The following is an 18,393-nucleotide window of genomic DNA, read 5'->3' as shown; positions in this document are numbered from 1 at the left end:
CATTTTTGTGAGCCATTTAAGGGTCATAATGTATTCATTTTTTTAAACACATTATCAATTCTACCAATTAACACCAACCTAGGATCAGTGGAATAGGATGATTCTAGGAAATAAAAGGGCTAAGAAATACCCTAAATATTTGCAATTCCCATAAGCACTCACTCCTTGCTCAGTGGATAATGTATCTGAGAACTGTCTGTGCTACACAAACAAAATTCATTTGAATTGTGTTGAATGCGCTTGCAAGATAAAACCTGTCCCAAACACAGAAAGATGCTGAATAACCTAGGGAGCATTCTCTTAAATGGAAGGTAGTGATGATAGGCACTATAGCAGTGACTGTAAATGCTCAATTTGGCGATAAACAGCATAACTGTCTGTTGTGAATAAGTTCTATAGATAGGCTCCATATCCCCCACAACCCAGAGGAGGATAAAGCTGTTACTGACAATGAATGAATGAACAGAATTTCCTATACAACATGCGGCAAAGCTAGAAGTCTATAAATGCCATAAAATCCAAATAATACAATAAATATTTACGAGACAGAAGAATAGTAGACAAGATGCAGTCTATTTATTTGAATATTTCTGCTACCAAATATTTATTAAATATACAATCTCCCGTCTGCCAGTTCTCTTGCTCCACAGAGTATTAGACAGGACAGGAAAAGTCCAGTATGTGGAGAGAGAACATCAGCTGTTCTTTCCACTAATGTCTGGAAATGTTTTCCTTTAAAACAATAGAATGGAGACTCGGAGTGAAGGATGATGGTGGGAGAGAAAGAAAGAGGCAAAAAAAAAAAAAAATGGCATGAAAAATTCTTGGCTCTTAACCCAGCTATTAAAGGAAATTAGAAATCAGACAAGAAGAAAGGAATGAATATCCCAAAGTAATTGGCCCACGAGATTAATAAATTACACAGTCCCCAACATTTTTCCATTTGAAGGTTATATTGTAGTTTTAAAAAATTGAAGGCAGAATCAATCTCCTATGCAACTGTCTTGAAGGTCTGGAGGATCAGGTTGGTTTGGTGGATGAGTCGGTTGGCACTGATAAACACGTTTATTGCCCTGGGAGACAGAGACACACAGAGAGAGAGAGAGAGAGAGAAAAGGGAAACATTATGACCCCATTTCTGATTTTAAAAACAAGCTAAGATGTATTTTATTCATGCTACACAAATATTTTTATTCATGTCACACTGTACAACCAAAAGTAATAAATACTACATAACACTCATGCTCTAATGGCACACAAATTCAACCTTTTTTTTTTTTTTTTTTTTTTTTTTAAATAGTTAAATCTTACAGGGTTTAATCCAGATAAAAGGCACATGAAACAATCAGTTGTGAACAGGGTCAGTAGATTTCCTTTATTCAGGCTTGAACAAGTTCAAGCTCAAGCTCATACTCAACCCAATATAAGCATGTACACTGGGTTGAGATCTGGTGACTGCATAAGCCATCATATGATTTACATCATTTTCAAACTCAAACTACTCAGTGTATCCTTATCCCTGTGGATGGGGATATTGGGCCTCATTTATCAAGCTGGATATGAACAGATTTATTCTATCCTATAAAATGAGGAAGAGTTAGTGTGTGTATATGACAGCTGACATGCTGCAATGGCTGATTTGCATTACTAGAAGATTTAGTGCACTCCATGCTTTCCCCATTTAGTTGTCATTTTGTCATTTTCAGCCCTGTAAGCTTTGCCATGGAAATTTGTGGCTGGCACTAAATGCAAGTTAGCCATGCACATGGTAATTTATGGGTGATTCGCTTTTATTAACATCTGATTCTTCTTAATATAAATGTATTTTTGTTTAACAATTAAAAAAAAATAGAGTCAAAATAGTCAAATAATGTTTGCAGAGTAAACAGGGTAGTTAACAAATTGTCCTTTGAGTAATGCTGACTTTGTACCTCTGAATGCTTTGAAATACACTTTTAAAGAGATACTTATACAAGTAGTGTCTTACTACTGCATTTAAATCTATTTGTACTGTTTGGGAATATTAGTGTACAGTACATTTCCTTCCATAGACAACTGTTTATTTTACAGGGTGGAGAGGGAGGATCAATATGGAGGCCAAATGGTCTGACAGGGCTATGTTTAGATAGACATCATCAGCAATCTAAGTCCTTACTGTGTACATCTACAAATCACAGACTTAATTAGGAACAAGTGTACAGCCGAACAGCCATGCAATTATCCAGTCAGCCGATTATGTGGCAGCAACACGATGCATAAAATCAGGACAGGATGCAGATACAGGACAAGAGCTTCAGTTAATGTTCACATCAAACATCAGAATGGGGAAAAATATATATCAGTGATCAGAGTCAGAGTCACTGAGGCATGGTTGTTGCTGTCATACGGGCTGGTTTGAGTATTTCAGAACCTACTGACCTCCTGGGATTCTCTAGAGGTTGGGGTAGGTGTGTGTGTGTGTGTGTGTATGTATGTGTGTGGAGGGGTAACGACAGGAGAATGGCCAGACTGGTTCCAGCTGACAGGAAGTCTAAGGCAACTAAAATCACCACTCTTTACAACCATGGTGTACAAAAAAGCATCTCCGAACACAACGTGTCAAACCTTGAGGCAGATGGGCTACAACAGCAGAAGATCACATCAGGTTCCACTCCTGTCAGCCGAGAACAGGAATCTGACACTACAGGTTTTTTTCCCCAATCTTTAACTGTCCAGCTTCTATGAGACTGTGCCCACTGTAGCCTCAGATTCCTGTTCTGTCCCAGGAGATTAGCAGTTTCTAAAATACTCAAATCAGCCCATACCATAGTCAAGGACACCGAGATCACATTTTTTCCTCATTCTGATGTTTGACGTGAAAATGAACTGAAGCTGTTGACCAGTATCTGCATGACTTTATGCATTGTGCTGCTGCCACATGACTAGATAATTGCAGGTGTACAGGTGAATCTAACAAACAATAAACAGTGCGTTCCTAATGAACACTGAGTTTATATTACCCATTTTAGTGCAAGCATTCCTCTACTGGTAAAAATTCCATGAAAATAATTTCATAACAAGCATTTGTCTTAGTACAGTGCAGTGACTTTCAAGCAGCCCAAAACAAAAATCTGGAGTGTGTTGTCTGACATTTCAATACCCTTTATATTCCCATTATTTAAATTTTAGGCCCCTCTCATTTAGCAGCCTATTATTTCGCCTGTCTGCTATAATGTCTTGGTATTGTTTGCCGCTGCTTGTTTGCTTTTTATGAGGTTGCATAACAGCGCTTGTGGATTTGATGGCCTAAGTAAGATTGTGCTTTTATTGTGATGTTATAGATGATGAGCACAGTATTGGCTGCATGATTTGCACTATTTTAGGACATTTCTTTCTGACAGATTATTTTATATTCATTTTGTGATGCAAATAAGATGCAATCTAGTGCTTAGCCTGCAATGGGCTGTTAGGTCATACTGACAACAAAAGGTCGTTCATCAGCCGAAGCAAGTCAGCTTTAAAATCTCCTCTAATGTTTTATTCAACAATATTATTTTTTTAAAAATATCATCATGCTGTACCCTCTATTATATGGTGATTGTATATTCTCACATTGACCCTCTAGTTAACATTAACTATTAGAGCACTGTTAATACAAAGCACCAAATTAATCCGCTGTTAATTCTGTGCTGTTTCTGCTTTGGCTAGAAAATGGCAGAATTCATATTTAAACAAGACGACGTGCTTACTTTCCATCTTTGAAGTATGTTTTCAGAGTGTCGCTGAAGCTTTTGGAGTATTTCACAAACTCTTTCTTCTGGTTCTCCAGTGCCTGCAAAGCACACAGCAACTTTTCTTAATGACCAGTCCCAAACCACACAGACTGAATCACACTCAGGGGCAAAACAGGCCAAGAAAAAGAGTCGGGGAAAAAAAATGAATAAAAAATTAAGAAGCAACATGTAACACATACAGAATAGCTTTTCCTTTCACTTTTTTCCCCAAATATGAAAGTCTTAAAGGTGCATACAGCCTTTCACAAAGGTTTTTCCACTGGCCTTCCACAGATGATGACAGGCTGTAAAAATGCTGTGCTAGGTGTATTAACACGAAATGGGTCCTAACTTTGAAGGATCTGCAACATGTCGGCAGTTTAAAAAAAAAAAAAAAAAAAAAAAAAACCTTGGACCCATTCAATAAATAGTGTAAATTCCCATCAACTCACCCTTCGGTTCTGATACTGGTATTTCTTAAAGACGTTGTTGACTGTATCCAGCAGCTCTTTAATGGCACTGGCTATGTCTCTGTGTGTGGCAAAAACAAAAGGTTGGATTAGTCATACACAATGGTATTTAGATTGTGAAATATACTTATGAAATAGCATACTTGTCCTTGTGAAATACACTATCTTCCAGTCACATCTTTTAGCAAGCTCTGATCGACTCTGTGTTTGACCCAAGATGAGCACATGGCTGCCCGGTTCATTGCCCCCACAGATGTTTTTATATTTCCTGACATAATATGGCAAATGTTTTTGTTGTTTTATTTATGGTCAGATGTATTCTATCCTTGATAATGTAGCCTGTGAGTTTAAAATTCTGATGCAATCTACCTGTCAATGTCTGTGTGTTACTGTCTTTACAGTGTGTGTGTTATTCCAACAGTTATGGTACTCTGCCTGCCCGAGTGGTAAACTCACTCTGTTATCAGCCTGGTGCTAACATAACATTACAAATCCTCCAGCCATCCCAGAAGGAATTAGCATAATCATAGTGGCAGTGTCTGGATAAACAAAAGCCTCTTAAATGACAATGGTCCACAATCAAACATTGGTCTATGATGATGTTTTGGTAAATCTGGGCTTAGACATATTTTCCAACAAAGCAATGTGTATTTTTCCTCAATCAGAATATAGGGGTGGCAGAGCTTATATCATGATGTAACGGTTGCAATTAGGATTTTGCGCATACCATTATTTTGGTATAGAACATTTTTCTTTGAAACATGAAACAATATACTACCCATAATCCACACAGATTTCTTTTAACAGCTAATTTGAATTCAGTTGTAATCTTTTGAGAAAAAAAGATAACAGTTATCATATCAAACTTCATCAGACTTTAATCTGGTAATTGTTAAGTCTTCTGAAGAAAAAAGGTAATAGTCATAATACTTTAATCACTTTCAATATATACATTTGTATTTTTATGAGTATACTGTTAGATTGTTTAGAGATTATTTACATTATATTGTTAATGCGGATATAAAGGATTTAGAGTCATTCAGAAAAAAAGGAAAAACTGCACAGCACTGTACCCATTTGAATAAAGTTTGTATAAATTATGGCACAATGTGGCAGTTTGATTTTGTTATTTGTTTCATCAGAAGTCGAAGAGCAACGAAATTTTTGGCAATTAACATGGTCCTTGTGAGGTTGAAGAGACATCATATTATACCATGATCCATGTTGACACAGTCAGAATTTGAAGTTATAATGTGCCAGAATTTTTAGCCATACCACCCACTACTGCTATGATGCAACCTAAAACTACTATAAACTTAATAAACTGACAGACAGACTATCCTTCTCCAAACAGACCCGGAGTCTGAAAACTCAATACACACTCCTGTGAGGAACAAAAGTTCTGACAGATTTATTGACTATTCCAACAAATCACAAAAGGTGTGACTCAATATTGGAAAATAAGTCTGTCAAAAGCCATCATATTGGGGATGTGTGTGTGTGTGTGTGTGTGTGTGTGTGTGTGTGTGTGTGCGTGTGTGTACTTGATAGTCTGCAGGAAGCGCACTCTGTCGTTAATCTCGTCCGGGATTTTGCTGAGGATCTGTTTCAGTGCTCGAGCTCTCTCGTTCAGCTCTTGAAACTCTCGCTCTGGCCTGTCAATCATGTACTCTGAGGACACAAAACACACCCATACATCACTTTAATAACACCTGACATAACATCATAACTTTGCACTAAACTCAAAAACTATTTCTGACAGCCCTTTTTAGAGGCAGTGAAAAATGAGACTGCTCTGTACTAGCAAGGCACAAATCAGTCTCACTTGAGAAAAATTCTCTCTACTTTTCGCTTTGTTTCTTCACAGACTGGTAGGTGTCGGACATCCATCATGATTTCTGATTAAAAACAGTAGGTACGTAATGCATGAACAGGAACAGGAAAGAAACCAGTGCTATTTTGACCATGCATGAATTTTACTTTTTTTTTTGCTTCCTTTATTCATATCCTCTCTCGTCTATGGCAAAAACTCCAGTCTGGTGTAGTTGGCACACTGTGAGGGTTAGGCAAGTTAATGTTATGTTTTTGTTTGTGTGTTGAATTAAATAATTATGACCTTGAATAAGGATGCAAAACTACTGCTCCCGAGTAAACACAATCCTGCTTGTTGCTCACAGGTTTTTGCTTTTGTTTTTAGTTGTTTTCTTTTTTTTTTGCAACTAACATCAGATATTTACTGAGCCACTATGTTTGTTCCAATATCACATCAAAACAGGAACACACATAATTAGATAATTTTGGTTGCACTTCGGTGAAAAAAAAAAAAATAAATAATTCAGACACAAATGCTGCTTAATTCACGAAGCTGTTATTTTCTTGTTTGAAATGACATTTTCCGTAGGTGGCATAAATTGTCAAATTGTCCTATCGTCATGCCGAGTTTTGTGCCTATTTCACTGATGCTTAAAGTTCCTACTATTTGCAGTTTCATAGCAAGGTTGAAGTATATGAAATGTTAAGCACCTTTGCTGCAGACTCTTCTTATCGCTGTACATTCAAAAAAAAAAAAATTACACATGCATGAGGTTTTGCCGTGATGGAAATAATTTAAAACTTGTGAAAAAACAGGGTGATTAAAAAGCTGAACGAGCTGACCGGACTCACACGCTCCTCATTGTTATGATAATGTTGACCCTAAGCCCCGCTCACTACATGCACACAACTTTGGCTCAGATGCATCGTGCATATAAATGAAGATTGTCTACAGAGTGTCTGGTTTAGGATACACATAAACAGTTCATCAGAATTCGGCAATCAGAATAAATTCAGTCGCATTGCCGAAATTCTTTGCATGTACAATGGATATAAAAAGTCTACATGCCTCTGTTAAAATGGCAGGTTTTTGTGTAATTAATAAATAAATAAATAAATAAATAAAAGAAACTAGCCCCCCTGAGTGGTGTAATAAAATCAAAAGGTGCTTCAACAAAGTATTAGTTTAGGGGTGTGCAAACTTATGCAACTAGGTTATTGTAACTTTTTCCTCTTTTCCCTAAAATGTTTGATTGTTTTTCACTTAATTTTTATACGTTGTACTTTCACATTGAGGGTGGGACAAGTTCAGACATGATTTATCTTGGTTTCATTTTAATAAACTTGCCATTTTAACATATATCCATTGCAAATATACACTATATTACCAAAAGTATTCGGTCACCTGCCTTGACTCACATATGAACTTAAGTGCCATCCCATTCCTAACCCATAGGGTTCAATATGATGTCGGTCCACCTTTTGCAGCTATTACAGCTTCAACTCTTCTGGGAAGGCTGTCCACAAGGTTGAGGAGTGTGTTCATAGGAATTTTTGACCATTCTTCCAAAAGCGCATTGGTGAGGTCACACACTGATGTTGGTCGAGAAGGCCTGGCTCTCAGTCTCCACTCTAATTCATCCCAAAGGTGTTCTATCGGGCTCAGGTCAGGACTCTGTGCAGGCCAGTCAAGTTCATCCACATCAGACTCTGTCATCCATGTCTTTATGGACCTTGCTTCGTGCACTGGTGCGCAGTCATGTTGGAAGAGGAAGGGGCCCGCTCCAAACTGTTCCCACAAGGTTGGGAGCATGGAATTGTCCAAAATGTTTTGGTATCCTGAAGCATTCAAAGTTCCTTTCACTGGAACTAAGGGGCCAAGCCCAACTCCTGAAAAACAACCCCACACCATAATTCCTCCTCCACCAAATTTCACACTCGGCACAATGCAGTCCGAAATGTACTGTTCTCCTGGCAACCTCCAAACCCAGACTCGTCCATCAGATTGCCAGATGGAAAAGCATGATTCATCACTCCAGAGCACGCGTCTCCACTGCTCTAGAGTCCAGTGGCGGCGTGCTTTACACCACTGCATCCGACGCTTTGCATTGCACTTGGTGATGTGTGGCTTGGGTGCAGCTGCTCAGCCATGGAAACCCATTCCATGAAGCTCTCTGCGTACTGTACTTGGGCTGAAGGTCACATGAAGTTTGGAGCTCTGTAGCAATTGACTGTGAAGAAAGTCGACGACCTCTTTGCACTACGCGCTTCAGCATCCGCTGACCCCTCTCTGTCAGTTTACGTGAACTACCACTTCGTGGCTGAGTTGCTGTTGTTCCCAAACTCTTCCATTTTGTTATGATAAAGCTGACAGTTAACTGTGGAATATTTAGGAGCGAGGAAATTTCACGACTGGATTTGTTGCACAGGTGGCATCCTATGACAGTTCCACGCTGGAATTCACTGAGCTCCTGAGAGCGGCCCATTCTTTCACAAATGTTTGTAAAAACAGTCTGCATGCCTAAGTGCTTGATTTTATACACCTGTGGCCAGGCCAAGTGATTAGGACACCTGATTCTGATCATTTGGATGGGTGACCGAATACTTTTGGTAATATAGTGTAGCTTGATGAAGACTATGAACTGGGTCTGTTAAGATTCTCAGCTGCATATATACTCTATATTAAAGCATATTATTGTGTACATACAGTAAAACTAATAAGAAAGGCATTAGAGTGAGGACTGTAAGTCTGGACCCTTGGACGGCTAGGTGAGAAAACCAAGCCAAAGAAAATGAGTCTCCAATATTGTTGGATTACCAGCACTGTGCAGAATTTATACAGAATGGAGAGCAATCCTGTGTGTGTGTGTGTGTGTGTCTCTTTTCTTCAAATGCACATAGGAGAGTAAATGCCCTCTGGAGCTTCAGCTATTGTTATTCCTGCTTTATTATTTTCCATGCCCCATATAAGCATGTTTATTCTCAGTCCCGAACTGCAGACTCCCTGTAGCTTTGCGAATGAGATGATTGGTCCAATTAAAAAAAAAAAAAAAAAAAAGCTGGAGAAAGAGATCTCACTTGGGGAGAAGGTGTTTCAGGATGGACTGTCCAGGCTGAATTTGGCAATGAGAATATAGTACCACTAAGTATAAAGAATACACGTGACAGGTTTAGCAACGAAGGCCTTCAAATTGCAATAAACCATCAATGCTAGAACACACACACAAAGTGCAGAAAAGGATTACAAAAATGGGATTAAGGTATGAAAACGGGCCTGGCTTAAAGATGGAGGGAAATTTCACATTCAAACACAAGTGTGCCTGTGAATTCATTACTGGCATGAATCTGAAGATGTGACAAAAATGTGTCGCAGAGAGCAGGAAATTAAATTATGACGAGGGGAAAAATATTACCATAAAACATGGCGTTTATATATATATGCCATTTGTAGGGAAACAGCTCCACCTAGGGGAGACAAAATCAACTTGAAGCAGTCAGGAACACGCGCACGTAACACTCAAACACACCTTTGACGTCGTCTGCAGCCATGCGTAATAAAGACTCGGAGAAGTTGATCTCTACATTCTTCTTCTCCAAGATCTTCATGATGATGTCCTGTGTGAGACCCGGGTTCTCCTTCTCCGCCTGTGTGTAGTTTAATATTTCATTTGGATCAGCATAGATGACAAAATTTTGGCCTCATTATAGCACAGAAAAAGATGTAGAACATGTAAAACTACAGTAGGGCATCACAACTGTATCCAGGTGTGCTTTTCTTACCTTTATGAAAGCAGCCCTTAGGGTCTGTGCTGCAGACAGATTCACTCTCTCCAACTGCAATAGCAAACAACAATTCTCAGTATACACACTCATGGTCCTCTCATGTTCCTGGTTATACAGTAAAGAGTGTAAGAGCTACGTTTACATGCTGCCTCATCATCTGATCGTTTGATCTGAACAGAAGACGTTCATGTAAACACCTCATTCGTAATAAAGTAAACCGACTGAGATGTCTTCGCTCTTCTTCTCACTGTCCGTTTCATAATCACACTGAAACGGAAATAATTTACTTTAAAGCTCCAGAGTGGAGTAACCGAAAAGCGTTCGTACCATTGTCAGGAAATCGAGAATTTGAACCTGACTACCTCAAAGCCACCCGTGGCCGAGAGCTAAGGGAGCAATATAAACAGTTCATTAGAAATCTGCAACTGGAATGAATTCATTCGAACTGGTGGAAGTCTTTTAACACAAACACAGCCATTGAGTCTTTGGAGATTTGTAGAATAATTCGAGAAAAATCCTGTTCTTGCCAAACTGTCTGTTACTAATTTATCTAGTAACAGTCAGTTCCATCTTTTGAACTTCTCACAATATTGACATTTCTCCACTCATCTGAGGGAGTATATTAGTTCTCTTCCTTTCTGTCTTTGTCAAGGTGACTTAAGTATAATCAGTTTTGAGCGGAAAAGATTAGCATCAAATGGCCTTGACTTACTAGGGCTGAAGGAACGAAGACAAGATTAAGAGAAAAAAATAAAGGGAAGAGGCAGCAAAGGAGGCTGGAAGGATGACCTGCAGGGCTGTATGAAAGGAGTGTGGCTTGTAATGAGCTGTATAAATTATGAGCCAGTGTAACTGTGTATGCACATAAGTGAGAGTGTATGTAAATGACTTGGTATGCAAGTATGACCATAGGACACCTGACAATCACACCCATACATGCTTGCTGAACATCTCCTTCCAAAACCGTGGGCATTAATATGGAGTTGGCTCCCACTTTGCTGCTGCATTAACCTCCACTCTTCTGGGAAGGCTTTCCACTTGAATTTGGAGTATGGCTGTGAGGATTTGCTCATTCAGCCACAAAAGCATTAGTGAGGTCAGGCACTGATGTCGGCCAAGGAGGCCTGGTGCGTAGTCAGCACTCCAATTCATCCCAAAGGTGTTCAATGGGGTTGAGGTTAGGGCTCTGTGCAGATCATTTAAGTTCTTCAGTGCCAAACTTGGTAAACTATGTCTTAATGGACCTCGCTTTGTACACAGGCGCACTGTCATGCTGGAACAGATTTGGTTCCAGCGAAGAAAAATCTTAACACTACAGCATAAAAAGACATTCCACACAATTGTGTGTTTTCAAATTTGGGGCAACAGTTTAGTGAAGGCCCACATACGAGTGTGATGGTCAGCTGTCCACACACTTTTGGCCTGATAGTGTACTATACGTGATATGTATACATGTATGTGAGACAGGGAGCATGTAAACACATTCAGTGGGCACTTTATTAGATACACCTACCTTAAACGTACACTTACAGGTCACTTTGTAGGTATACAATTACTTACTTCCCTGTCCATCAATGGAGAGGAGCCACCACAAGACTAATGCTGATATTACCTGGATGGTGGACCACTGATACGGTAGTGTCATGTTAGTGGATGCTGCAGTAGTATGAGCGTAGTTTTTTAAAAACACCTTACACTACATGTCCACTTGCAAATTTTGTGGCCAGCCTTTCTCTGCTCTGTTAGAGGGTGTTTCTATGGCGTTTTTATGGATTTGGTTAAACGCCCGAGTGGCTAAACGCAAGTGGCAGCTGCACTCATTTGCATAAGATTTTGCTTTTGCCGTCACACTGCAAGTCAAGTTGCAGTGTTAGTGTCACTGCTCTGCTGGGAATAATCCACTAACCAGAAATATTTGGGCAATAATTAAATAAAAAAAATGATGAGCTATAGTTCCTAAATCTAACCCATAGCAACAAGGAAGGCATGTCTAATGAAGTGGCCACGAAGTGCATGGATGCAAGTAATCGAGTTAGCATGTATCCGTCTATCTCCCTTTGTACCTCATTGAACACGGGGTACATCACGGCGTAGAGCGACATGGAAACCATTGGGGCCGTCTCTGCTTCGTTCTTCTCTTCCATTGTCATCGTTGTCGTGGCAATGTGAGGATGGGCGGGGATTCATTCACTCCGGAGCGTGCTCAGTTCAAGCCAAAACCACGTCTGCAACTGAAGGAGAGGAAAAACTGTCATTATTAGTGCTTTCTACCTAAAATTATTACTTAGATATCCATAAAAAGGACAGAGAGGAAAAAGCGTATTTAAAATGATGTAATCATGTAGCATTTTTCAACTGCAATTCAACGTTTCTCCTGTCGGTAGAGGCGCACATGTTTATGTGTCTGACGCTACAGATACAATACAGAGAAATAACGTACAAAAAAAATACCACATCAAAACCTTGTCAGCTCAATAAAACGTCAGCTCACTAAAACTGGACAGACTGGAAAAAGACCAGGTGACATTTTTCCAATCTTTGGCTGTCCAGTTTCGGTGTCTCTGTGCCCTCTTTAGCCTCGTACTCCTGCTCTTGTCTGACAGGAGTGGAACCTGATGTGGTCTTCTCTTGTTGTAGCGCGTTCATGTCAAGGTTTGGCATGGTGTGCTTTCAGAGATGCTTTTCTGCTTACCACGTTGTAAAGGGTGATTATTTCTGTTACTCTAGCCTTCCTGTTCGCTGAATCTCCTCTAAACTATCTCGTCAAGATTAGGACTCGCCTGTCGCGCCTGCAGAACTGTCACTTACTGAGTGTTTTTTTTTCTTTTTCTTTTTCTTCCCACTGTTCTATGCAAATTCTAGAGACTCTAGAGACACAGTATTAGCTGAGTGGTTAATGCCATCAATGAGCAGGTGTACAGGCATTCTTAATAAAGGGGTTGGTGAGTGTGTATTTCCGTATTATATTTACTAAAACAATTAACGAAGACACACAAATGAATGCTTCATGCTTCAGTGCTCATGTTAAATATGTAAATTTCCTCCTTTCATGAAACTGAGTAAAATTACTGTAAAATGACAAAACTATTTTTCTTGTTAGAAAAACTTCAGTATGATTTATCATGATAATGTCTCCAATATATAATATTTTCGCCACATTGACCACAACTTAGTATCAGCATCTTGTTTTTTTTATCCAACATTAAAGATCCAGCTCCATTTTAATATAAACCAATTCAGCTGCCTGCCATCCAAAGTGATCACGCTAATGTGTGAGGACCGAAAGCAGGGAACGAGACTCCAAAAATTAAAAACAGAGACATTATTACGCTGTTAAATTATATCCACTTGTCTGCAAGGAGCCATTTCATTAAGCGCCGGGCTGTTTCATGCAGTCAAAAATCCTTTATTACATTGTTTAAATTAAGTGGCCTGTTGCAAACCGTTAATTCTCATTTTATGTCCTCTCAGGATTTCATAACTCACATTAATTATAAATGAGGAGTGAGGACTTGGTTGGCTTGAAGCCTTGATGCCCTAAACACACAAAAAGCTTTGGAATGAAACGTCTCGGGGAATGGCAGAGTCTCCGCAACACAACCTTCTTTTATTCGCATACTTCATTAGACTACGAGACAGTGACAGAAATGGACATAAATATCCCAGGACCAAGGGAACAAACCTGTTAGAGACATTTAGACTAATTTATTATTGATGTTGCTGTCGTCAGTCAAATCAGCCGTGCCAGTTAATTACCATCTAGGAGTTTGTTTCATTTACTATCATGCAGGTCCGTGGCTTGGTCTGTATACTATAAAGGTAGTTCATCATTAGCCTGTTTGTTATAAATGCAGGCAGATAAAAACCAAAATTTATCCATAAAGGGGGGGGAATCAAGAGACCACAAGTTCGAAGTTCGAGCAAGATTGGCCGTGTTCTTTGGGTAGGAGGGATGCTATACTCTCTCTACTGTCAATCACAGAGACACTAGCCAATCGTGGGTATCTGTGAGCTCATGTATGCGGAAGAGGGCAAACAGTGCTTTCTTCCGAGTGTGTTCTGCTGCCCTGTGACGCAGCAAGAACAACAGCAGCTCAAAAAAAAGATGCACATGGCTGGTTTCAGGTTTCTCAGAGGAAGCACGTGTCAGCCTTCGTGATGGTGACGGAGGCAAAAAAAAAAAAAAAAATGTGTGTATCGGTGGATGGGTCAGCTCGTTGCCAGCATCACGAAATTAAAAAAAAGAAAATGTAGTGGTTGAACTGATATTTAACTGCAGAAATATGTCCATTTATAAGCAAGTAGCTGAGCCAAGATTAAGTTACATTAATCTTACAACATGAATATAAGAACATGTCTTGTCTACATTGGCTTATTTACAGATCTGAGCATCAGTACGGTAAAAAATACTTGGTCTTTACACTTTTATTACTGACATGATCAGAAAATATCAAACACTATGTTAATTTTTTTCCTAGGTGTTAATAGCAACAAAGAAAAAAAAAAAAGAGAAAGCAAAAGTCCAGGGTGAATGCTACTTAAAGTATTCCTTTTTTTTTTCACCGACCAAGGACATCACACTCCTGCCTTCTTGTTTTCTATGGCTTGTGAATTCACAGGTCAGAGTTCACCTAGATAAAGTCAGCGCAGAGTGAAAGTAACCAGAAACTATTTACAGGGCGTTTTTTTTTTTTTTTTTTTTTAAAAATTCGCATTTAGTCTGACCACTGCCTTAGCTGAAAAAGTGGAAACGTGTAGTTTTCAGATATGTCACATATCAAATACCAGTGAAAGGGGATAACACCTTACTATACCGCTGGTTCGATCACCATTCTGGTTTGGATTTTAAAACTAAAAAAAATCTCTTTCGAATACACAATTATCTTGTAGAGAAGAGGTTTGGCTAAGAATAAATTGTACACAGTGTTCTAATGTAGTTAATCAGCCAAGACCAAGTCCGAATGTTTGCTTCTCATTTTGCGCTGGAGCTACAAAACTAATGTTGCTCACAAGTCAGAGAAGAATACTGCTACCAATTTACCATCACGACACACTCAGAATTCTAGATAACTCACTGTTATCTAGAAAAATGGACACTATCCTGAAACCGAGGCAAGTTGCGTGTTACAGATATAGTCCTCATTTGATTCGTACATGTATTTTTTTTTTGTTAAACCAAAGCTATTCTGCAATTTTCTAAAGCTGTTAAAATGGTTATAATGAGCCAACATTTTGGAGTGAGTGAGTGATGACTTTTGTCTGCAGTTTGTACAATAGTAAACTTAGATCTCAGCTTCATTAGCTTTTTAGATCCACTGCAAACTTAGATTAAGAATACGATCCCAGCTGTGAAGCATGGGGGTGGCAGCATCATGTTGTGGAGATGTTTTGCTGGAAAAGGGACTGGAGCACTTCAGAAAATAGATCACATCATGAAGAAGGAGAATTATCTAGAATTACTGAAGCAATACCCAGAAACTTGGTGGCAACTGGGTCTCCGAGTAGGACAGTGATCCTAAGCATAACTCCAAAGTTGTAACAAAATGGCTTAAAGACCACAAAGTCAAAGTATTGGACTGGCCATCACAAAGCCCTGATCTGGATCTCATAGAAAATGAGGACTGAACTGAAAAAAGCACATCTGAGCAAGGAGACTCACGAACCTGACTGAGTTACACCAGTTCTGTCTGCAGGAATGGGCAAAAATTCCAGCAAGGGGAGAGTTGTAGAAATTTCACTTTGCTAAAACATTCCTTTAAAGTCTCCATGAAATGGCTCGAGAGTTGCGATTTGATTCCCTACGTTGACAAATTACCTTTTGAAACAGGAATTTGAAATGACAGGTGTGTTGACCTGCTTGACTGATTACTCAATAGCCAATAGTGTTCAAGTGTGAATAGTGTTTGAGATATGCCACACCCCCACCGAATCTACACAAAGTTAGCAGTACTTAGTGAACTAGCTAAAACTGGAGAAAAGCGAGGGGTTTAACAAGAGACTTTTTTCAACGGTGGAGGATTTCTCACTGCCACCTTCACCCACGCTTGTCAACTTTAATGAGGATGATATACTAGATGACAACCTGACAGCCTATAAAGACGGATTCACGTTCTCAGTCTGATGTAGCGACATTACGGCACTGAACAGCCCCAAATCGGTACAACACTCCTCAGAAAAGTGAAAACGTGAACAAATTCCACTCTCTTCTAAACCAAAAACTCCAACCATTTTTCTCTCAACTAAAGAGAATAGTGTTCAGAAAGATAGTCAAATACTCAATGACGAACCATGCTTAGTTCTAACACTGCTGTACAGGGGGTCCCAAAAATCTCTACACATAGGGGAAATCAACATTTTTTATCAAAATGTCTTCCAAAACTTATCATACCCAGCTTATATTATATATTTTTTTCCAGATATCCTTTTAGAACGCCTGTGACAAAAGAGGAACGTATTGAAATCATTCTCATGACTGGATCGAGAAGCTGTCACAAGGTTGCGATGGACATTAACAGGAAACATGGTGAACACATCACACACACACGACACTGCTGCCGAACTTATTAACAAATTCACAAAGACTGGAAGTGTTACGGACCAACCGAGAAGTGGACATTTACGAACATCCACTGACGAAGACACAACCGACATGGTGCTGTTGTACACACTCCCCTATGTATAGACTTCTGCGACACCCTTTAGAACAAGACACACACACCCCAACCTCCACCCCCGGGGCGGGACATTTACTTTCTAGAGAGCATTTCATTGGTCAAACATGGGACTAGTACAGCATGAGCGTTAAAAAAATGGTAACTGTTTTCACAGTAATGACAAACTATAAAGTTAAAATGAAAATATCTCCTGATGACTTAGACATATACATTTATGCCACATGGGTAAAAGCCAAATTCCATAAAATTAGTTATATAAAATAACATTCAATAAATAAAACAAGTTTAATAAATAAATTACTACTTAAACCAGAAAAGGTAGCTCATGTGTTTCAAAAAAGTAATAAATAATTATAATGTATAATTACAGAAGTATAAAATATCTAATTATATTTTTATAATAACAATAACTTTGCATAAATAGCTAATTCTTTTAGAGTTTGGTGTTTATTCAGATTAAACTATCTGTACAGCTGTGATAATTAAAAAATAAAAAATTAAAAAATTACAAAAAAATACAGCCAAGTCTTTTTTTTAAGCTGCTTAGGTTTATGTATCGATTATGTTACGGTATACAACGCACTGCGTTGGTGAAAGTAAACTAGCTTGCTAAACAAAGCTATGTAAACGCTAGCAAGCTAACTATGTAGCCGGTGGTGTGCCGTATCCTGCAGCCACCCGCACGGCCTGCATCCCAAGGACCCTTTGGTAGCTTCGCGTGCGCCTGCTCTGAATCATATTAACTCGTCAGCACTACATCGAATAAACTGTTTTAGGTAACAGAAAGATCATTCTCAGCGCCAACAGCATTGACTACTTGCAAATATAGCAGGTTTTAAACAACTAAGTTAAATTTAACCTTAAGAAAGTTAAAATGAAGAGTTTCTTTTGATATGTCAGTATGCTAGCAAATATTTCATTAGCGAACTATTACATAAATTTAACTGTGAAACACAAAAGCATAGTAGTATTGTTACAATTATTAAGAAAACCGTTAAATTCACGACATAAACATACTTTCTATCAGGCACATCAAATATCTACCTATAATGTTGGCAGACGGCGCTGGGTCCTCAGATTCATCCAATTAGATTGTGACCGGAAAACTCAGGCACGCAGGATGTGCAGGAAGTGCAGGATATGGTACCACACCTGCGAGCTAGCTAAGCTAATAGTTTTGAGCTAGTTAGGGCTGAATAAAAATGTATCTCTACTCCCTTGATATGTGCACTTGATAGGGTTTGAAATAACAGTTTCTACAGCCTCGGTAGTACACTCTATGTCCAACAGTGATATATTTGTAATTCAGTCATTTAAGTCGCTACTAAGCCGTACTTTTACACACGCTAATATAAGAACTGAGTTATTTATGTTAAGTTTAGTGACGTTAATCCCATACCTGTTCTGTTAAAAATAAAGAGTTGGTTTGCGTAATTTAAAGTTGTCTCTCCCCGATGCTTGTCCGCTAAATAATCTCCCGAAATGTTCAGGCTAAAAGACGGAAGTTTTTTAGCCCAAAATCCACAAAATATAGGTGAGGTTTTCTGCTTTGAACTGCAGACGACTCGCAAAGGTGTGGACACAGAATTTGTAGTCTTTTCAAAGCGTCAAGCTAATTGAGAAGGTGCGACGCGTGTCACCAATAGAACTACAGTTCCCAGTGAGCTCGTCTGATTGGCTGTCGCCAGTTCGGAACTCGGGGGATTGTCTTCCGGTTTTCCAAATACCTACTAACGTTTTTATTGTTGTCATCTTTCTTTCTGTATATTAACAGCGTGGCACCGTGGTATTATATAATATCATACAATTATTATAAATATATATAATTTGATGAGAAAATGTGTTTCTGTGGTGGTATAGGATTGACCAATGGTGGACGAGGGGTGGAGCCACTGCTGGATA

The 18,393-nt window shown here is 39.0% G+C and overlaps 1 protein-coding gene across 2 annotated transcripts; it reads right to left on the bottom strand.

The window, feature by feature from the left end:
- Window positions 1-554: 554 nt before the first annotated feature.
- Window positions 555-18,094, bottom strand: pdcd10a (programmed cell death 10a). Of its 2 annotated transcripts, none has more exons than XM_026913273.3 (8): window positions 17,891-18,094; window positions 11,881-12,048; window positions 9,815-9,868; window positions 9,562-9,679; window positions 5,767-5,893; window positions 4,205-4,283; window positions 3,729-3,811; window positions 555-1,073 (listed from the first exon to the last, which is right to left on the bottom strand). In XM_026913273.3, exons 2-8 carry the CDS (start codon window positions 11,965-11,967, stop codon window positions 992-994), a joined length of 630 nt encoding a protein of 209 aa, XP_026769074.1. In that variant the 5' UTR covers window positions 11,968-12,048; window positions 17,891-18,094; the 3' UTR covers window positions 555-991. The 2 variants fall into 2 exon arrangements, with proteins under 2 accessions (XP_026769074.1, XP_026769075.1); XM_026913274.3 differs by lacking the exon at window positions 17,891-18,094 and adding an exon at window positions 17,536-17,871.
- Window positions 18,095-18,393: the final 299 nt, after the last annotated feature.

Source organism: Pangasianodon hypophthalmus, chromosome 6, assembly GCF_027358585.1.
Source record: "Pangasianodon hypophthalmus isolate fPanHyp1 chromosome 6, fPanHyp1.pri, whole genome shotgun sequence".
In the NCBI taxonomy this organism is placed as follows: domain Eukaryota; kingdom Metazoa; phylum Chordata; class Actinopteri; order Siluriformes; family Pangasiidae; genus Pangasianodon; species Pangasianodon hypophthalmus.
The sequence above is the reverse complement of the archived record's forward strand: the minus strand, read 5'-3'. Positions and strand labels throughout refer to the sequence as shown.

What these genes read in the sequence shown, in the direction of transcription:
- pdcd10a (XM_026913273.3), bottom strand. Translation starts at nt 11,967, where the DNA reads ATGACAATGGAAGAGAAGAACGAAGCAGAGACGGCCCCAATGGTTTCC. An exon ending in GGCTGCAGACGACGTCAAAG is followed by an intron (nt 5,894 to 9,561) that starts GTGTGTTTGAGT and finishes TTGTGTCCTCAG; the next exon opens with AGTACATGATTGACAGGCCA. An exon ending in ACATACTTCAAAGATGGAAA is followed by an intron (nt 1,074 to 3,728) that starts GTAAGCACGTCG and finishes TCTGTCTCCCAG; the next exon opens with GGCAATAAACGTGTTTATCA.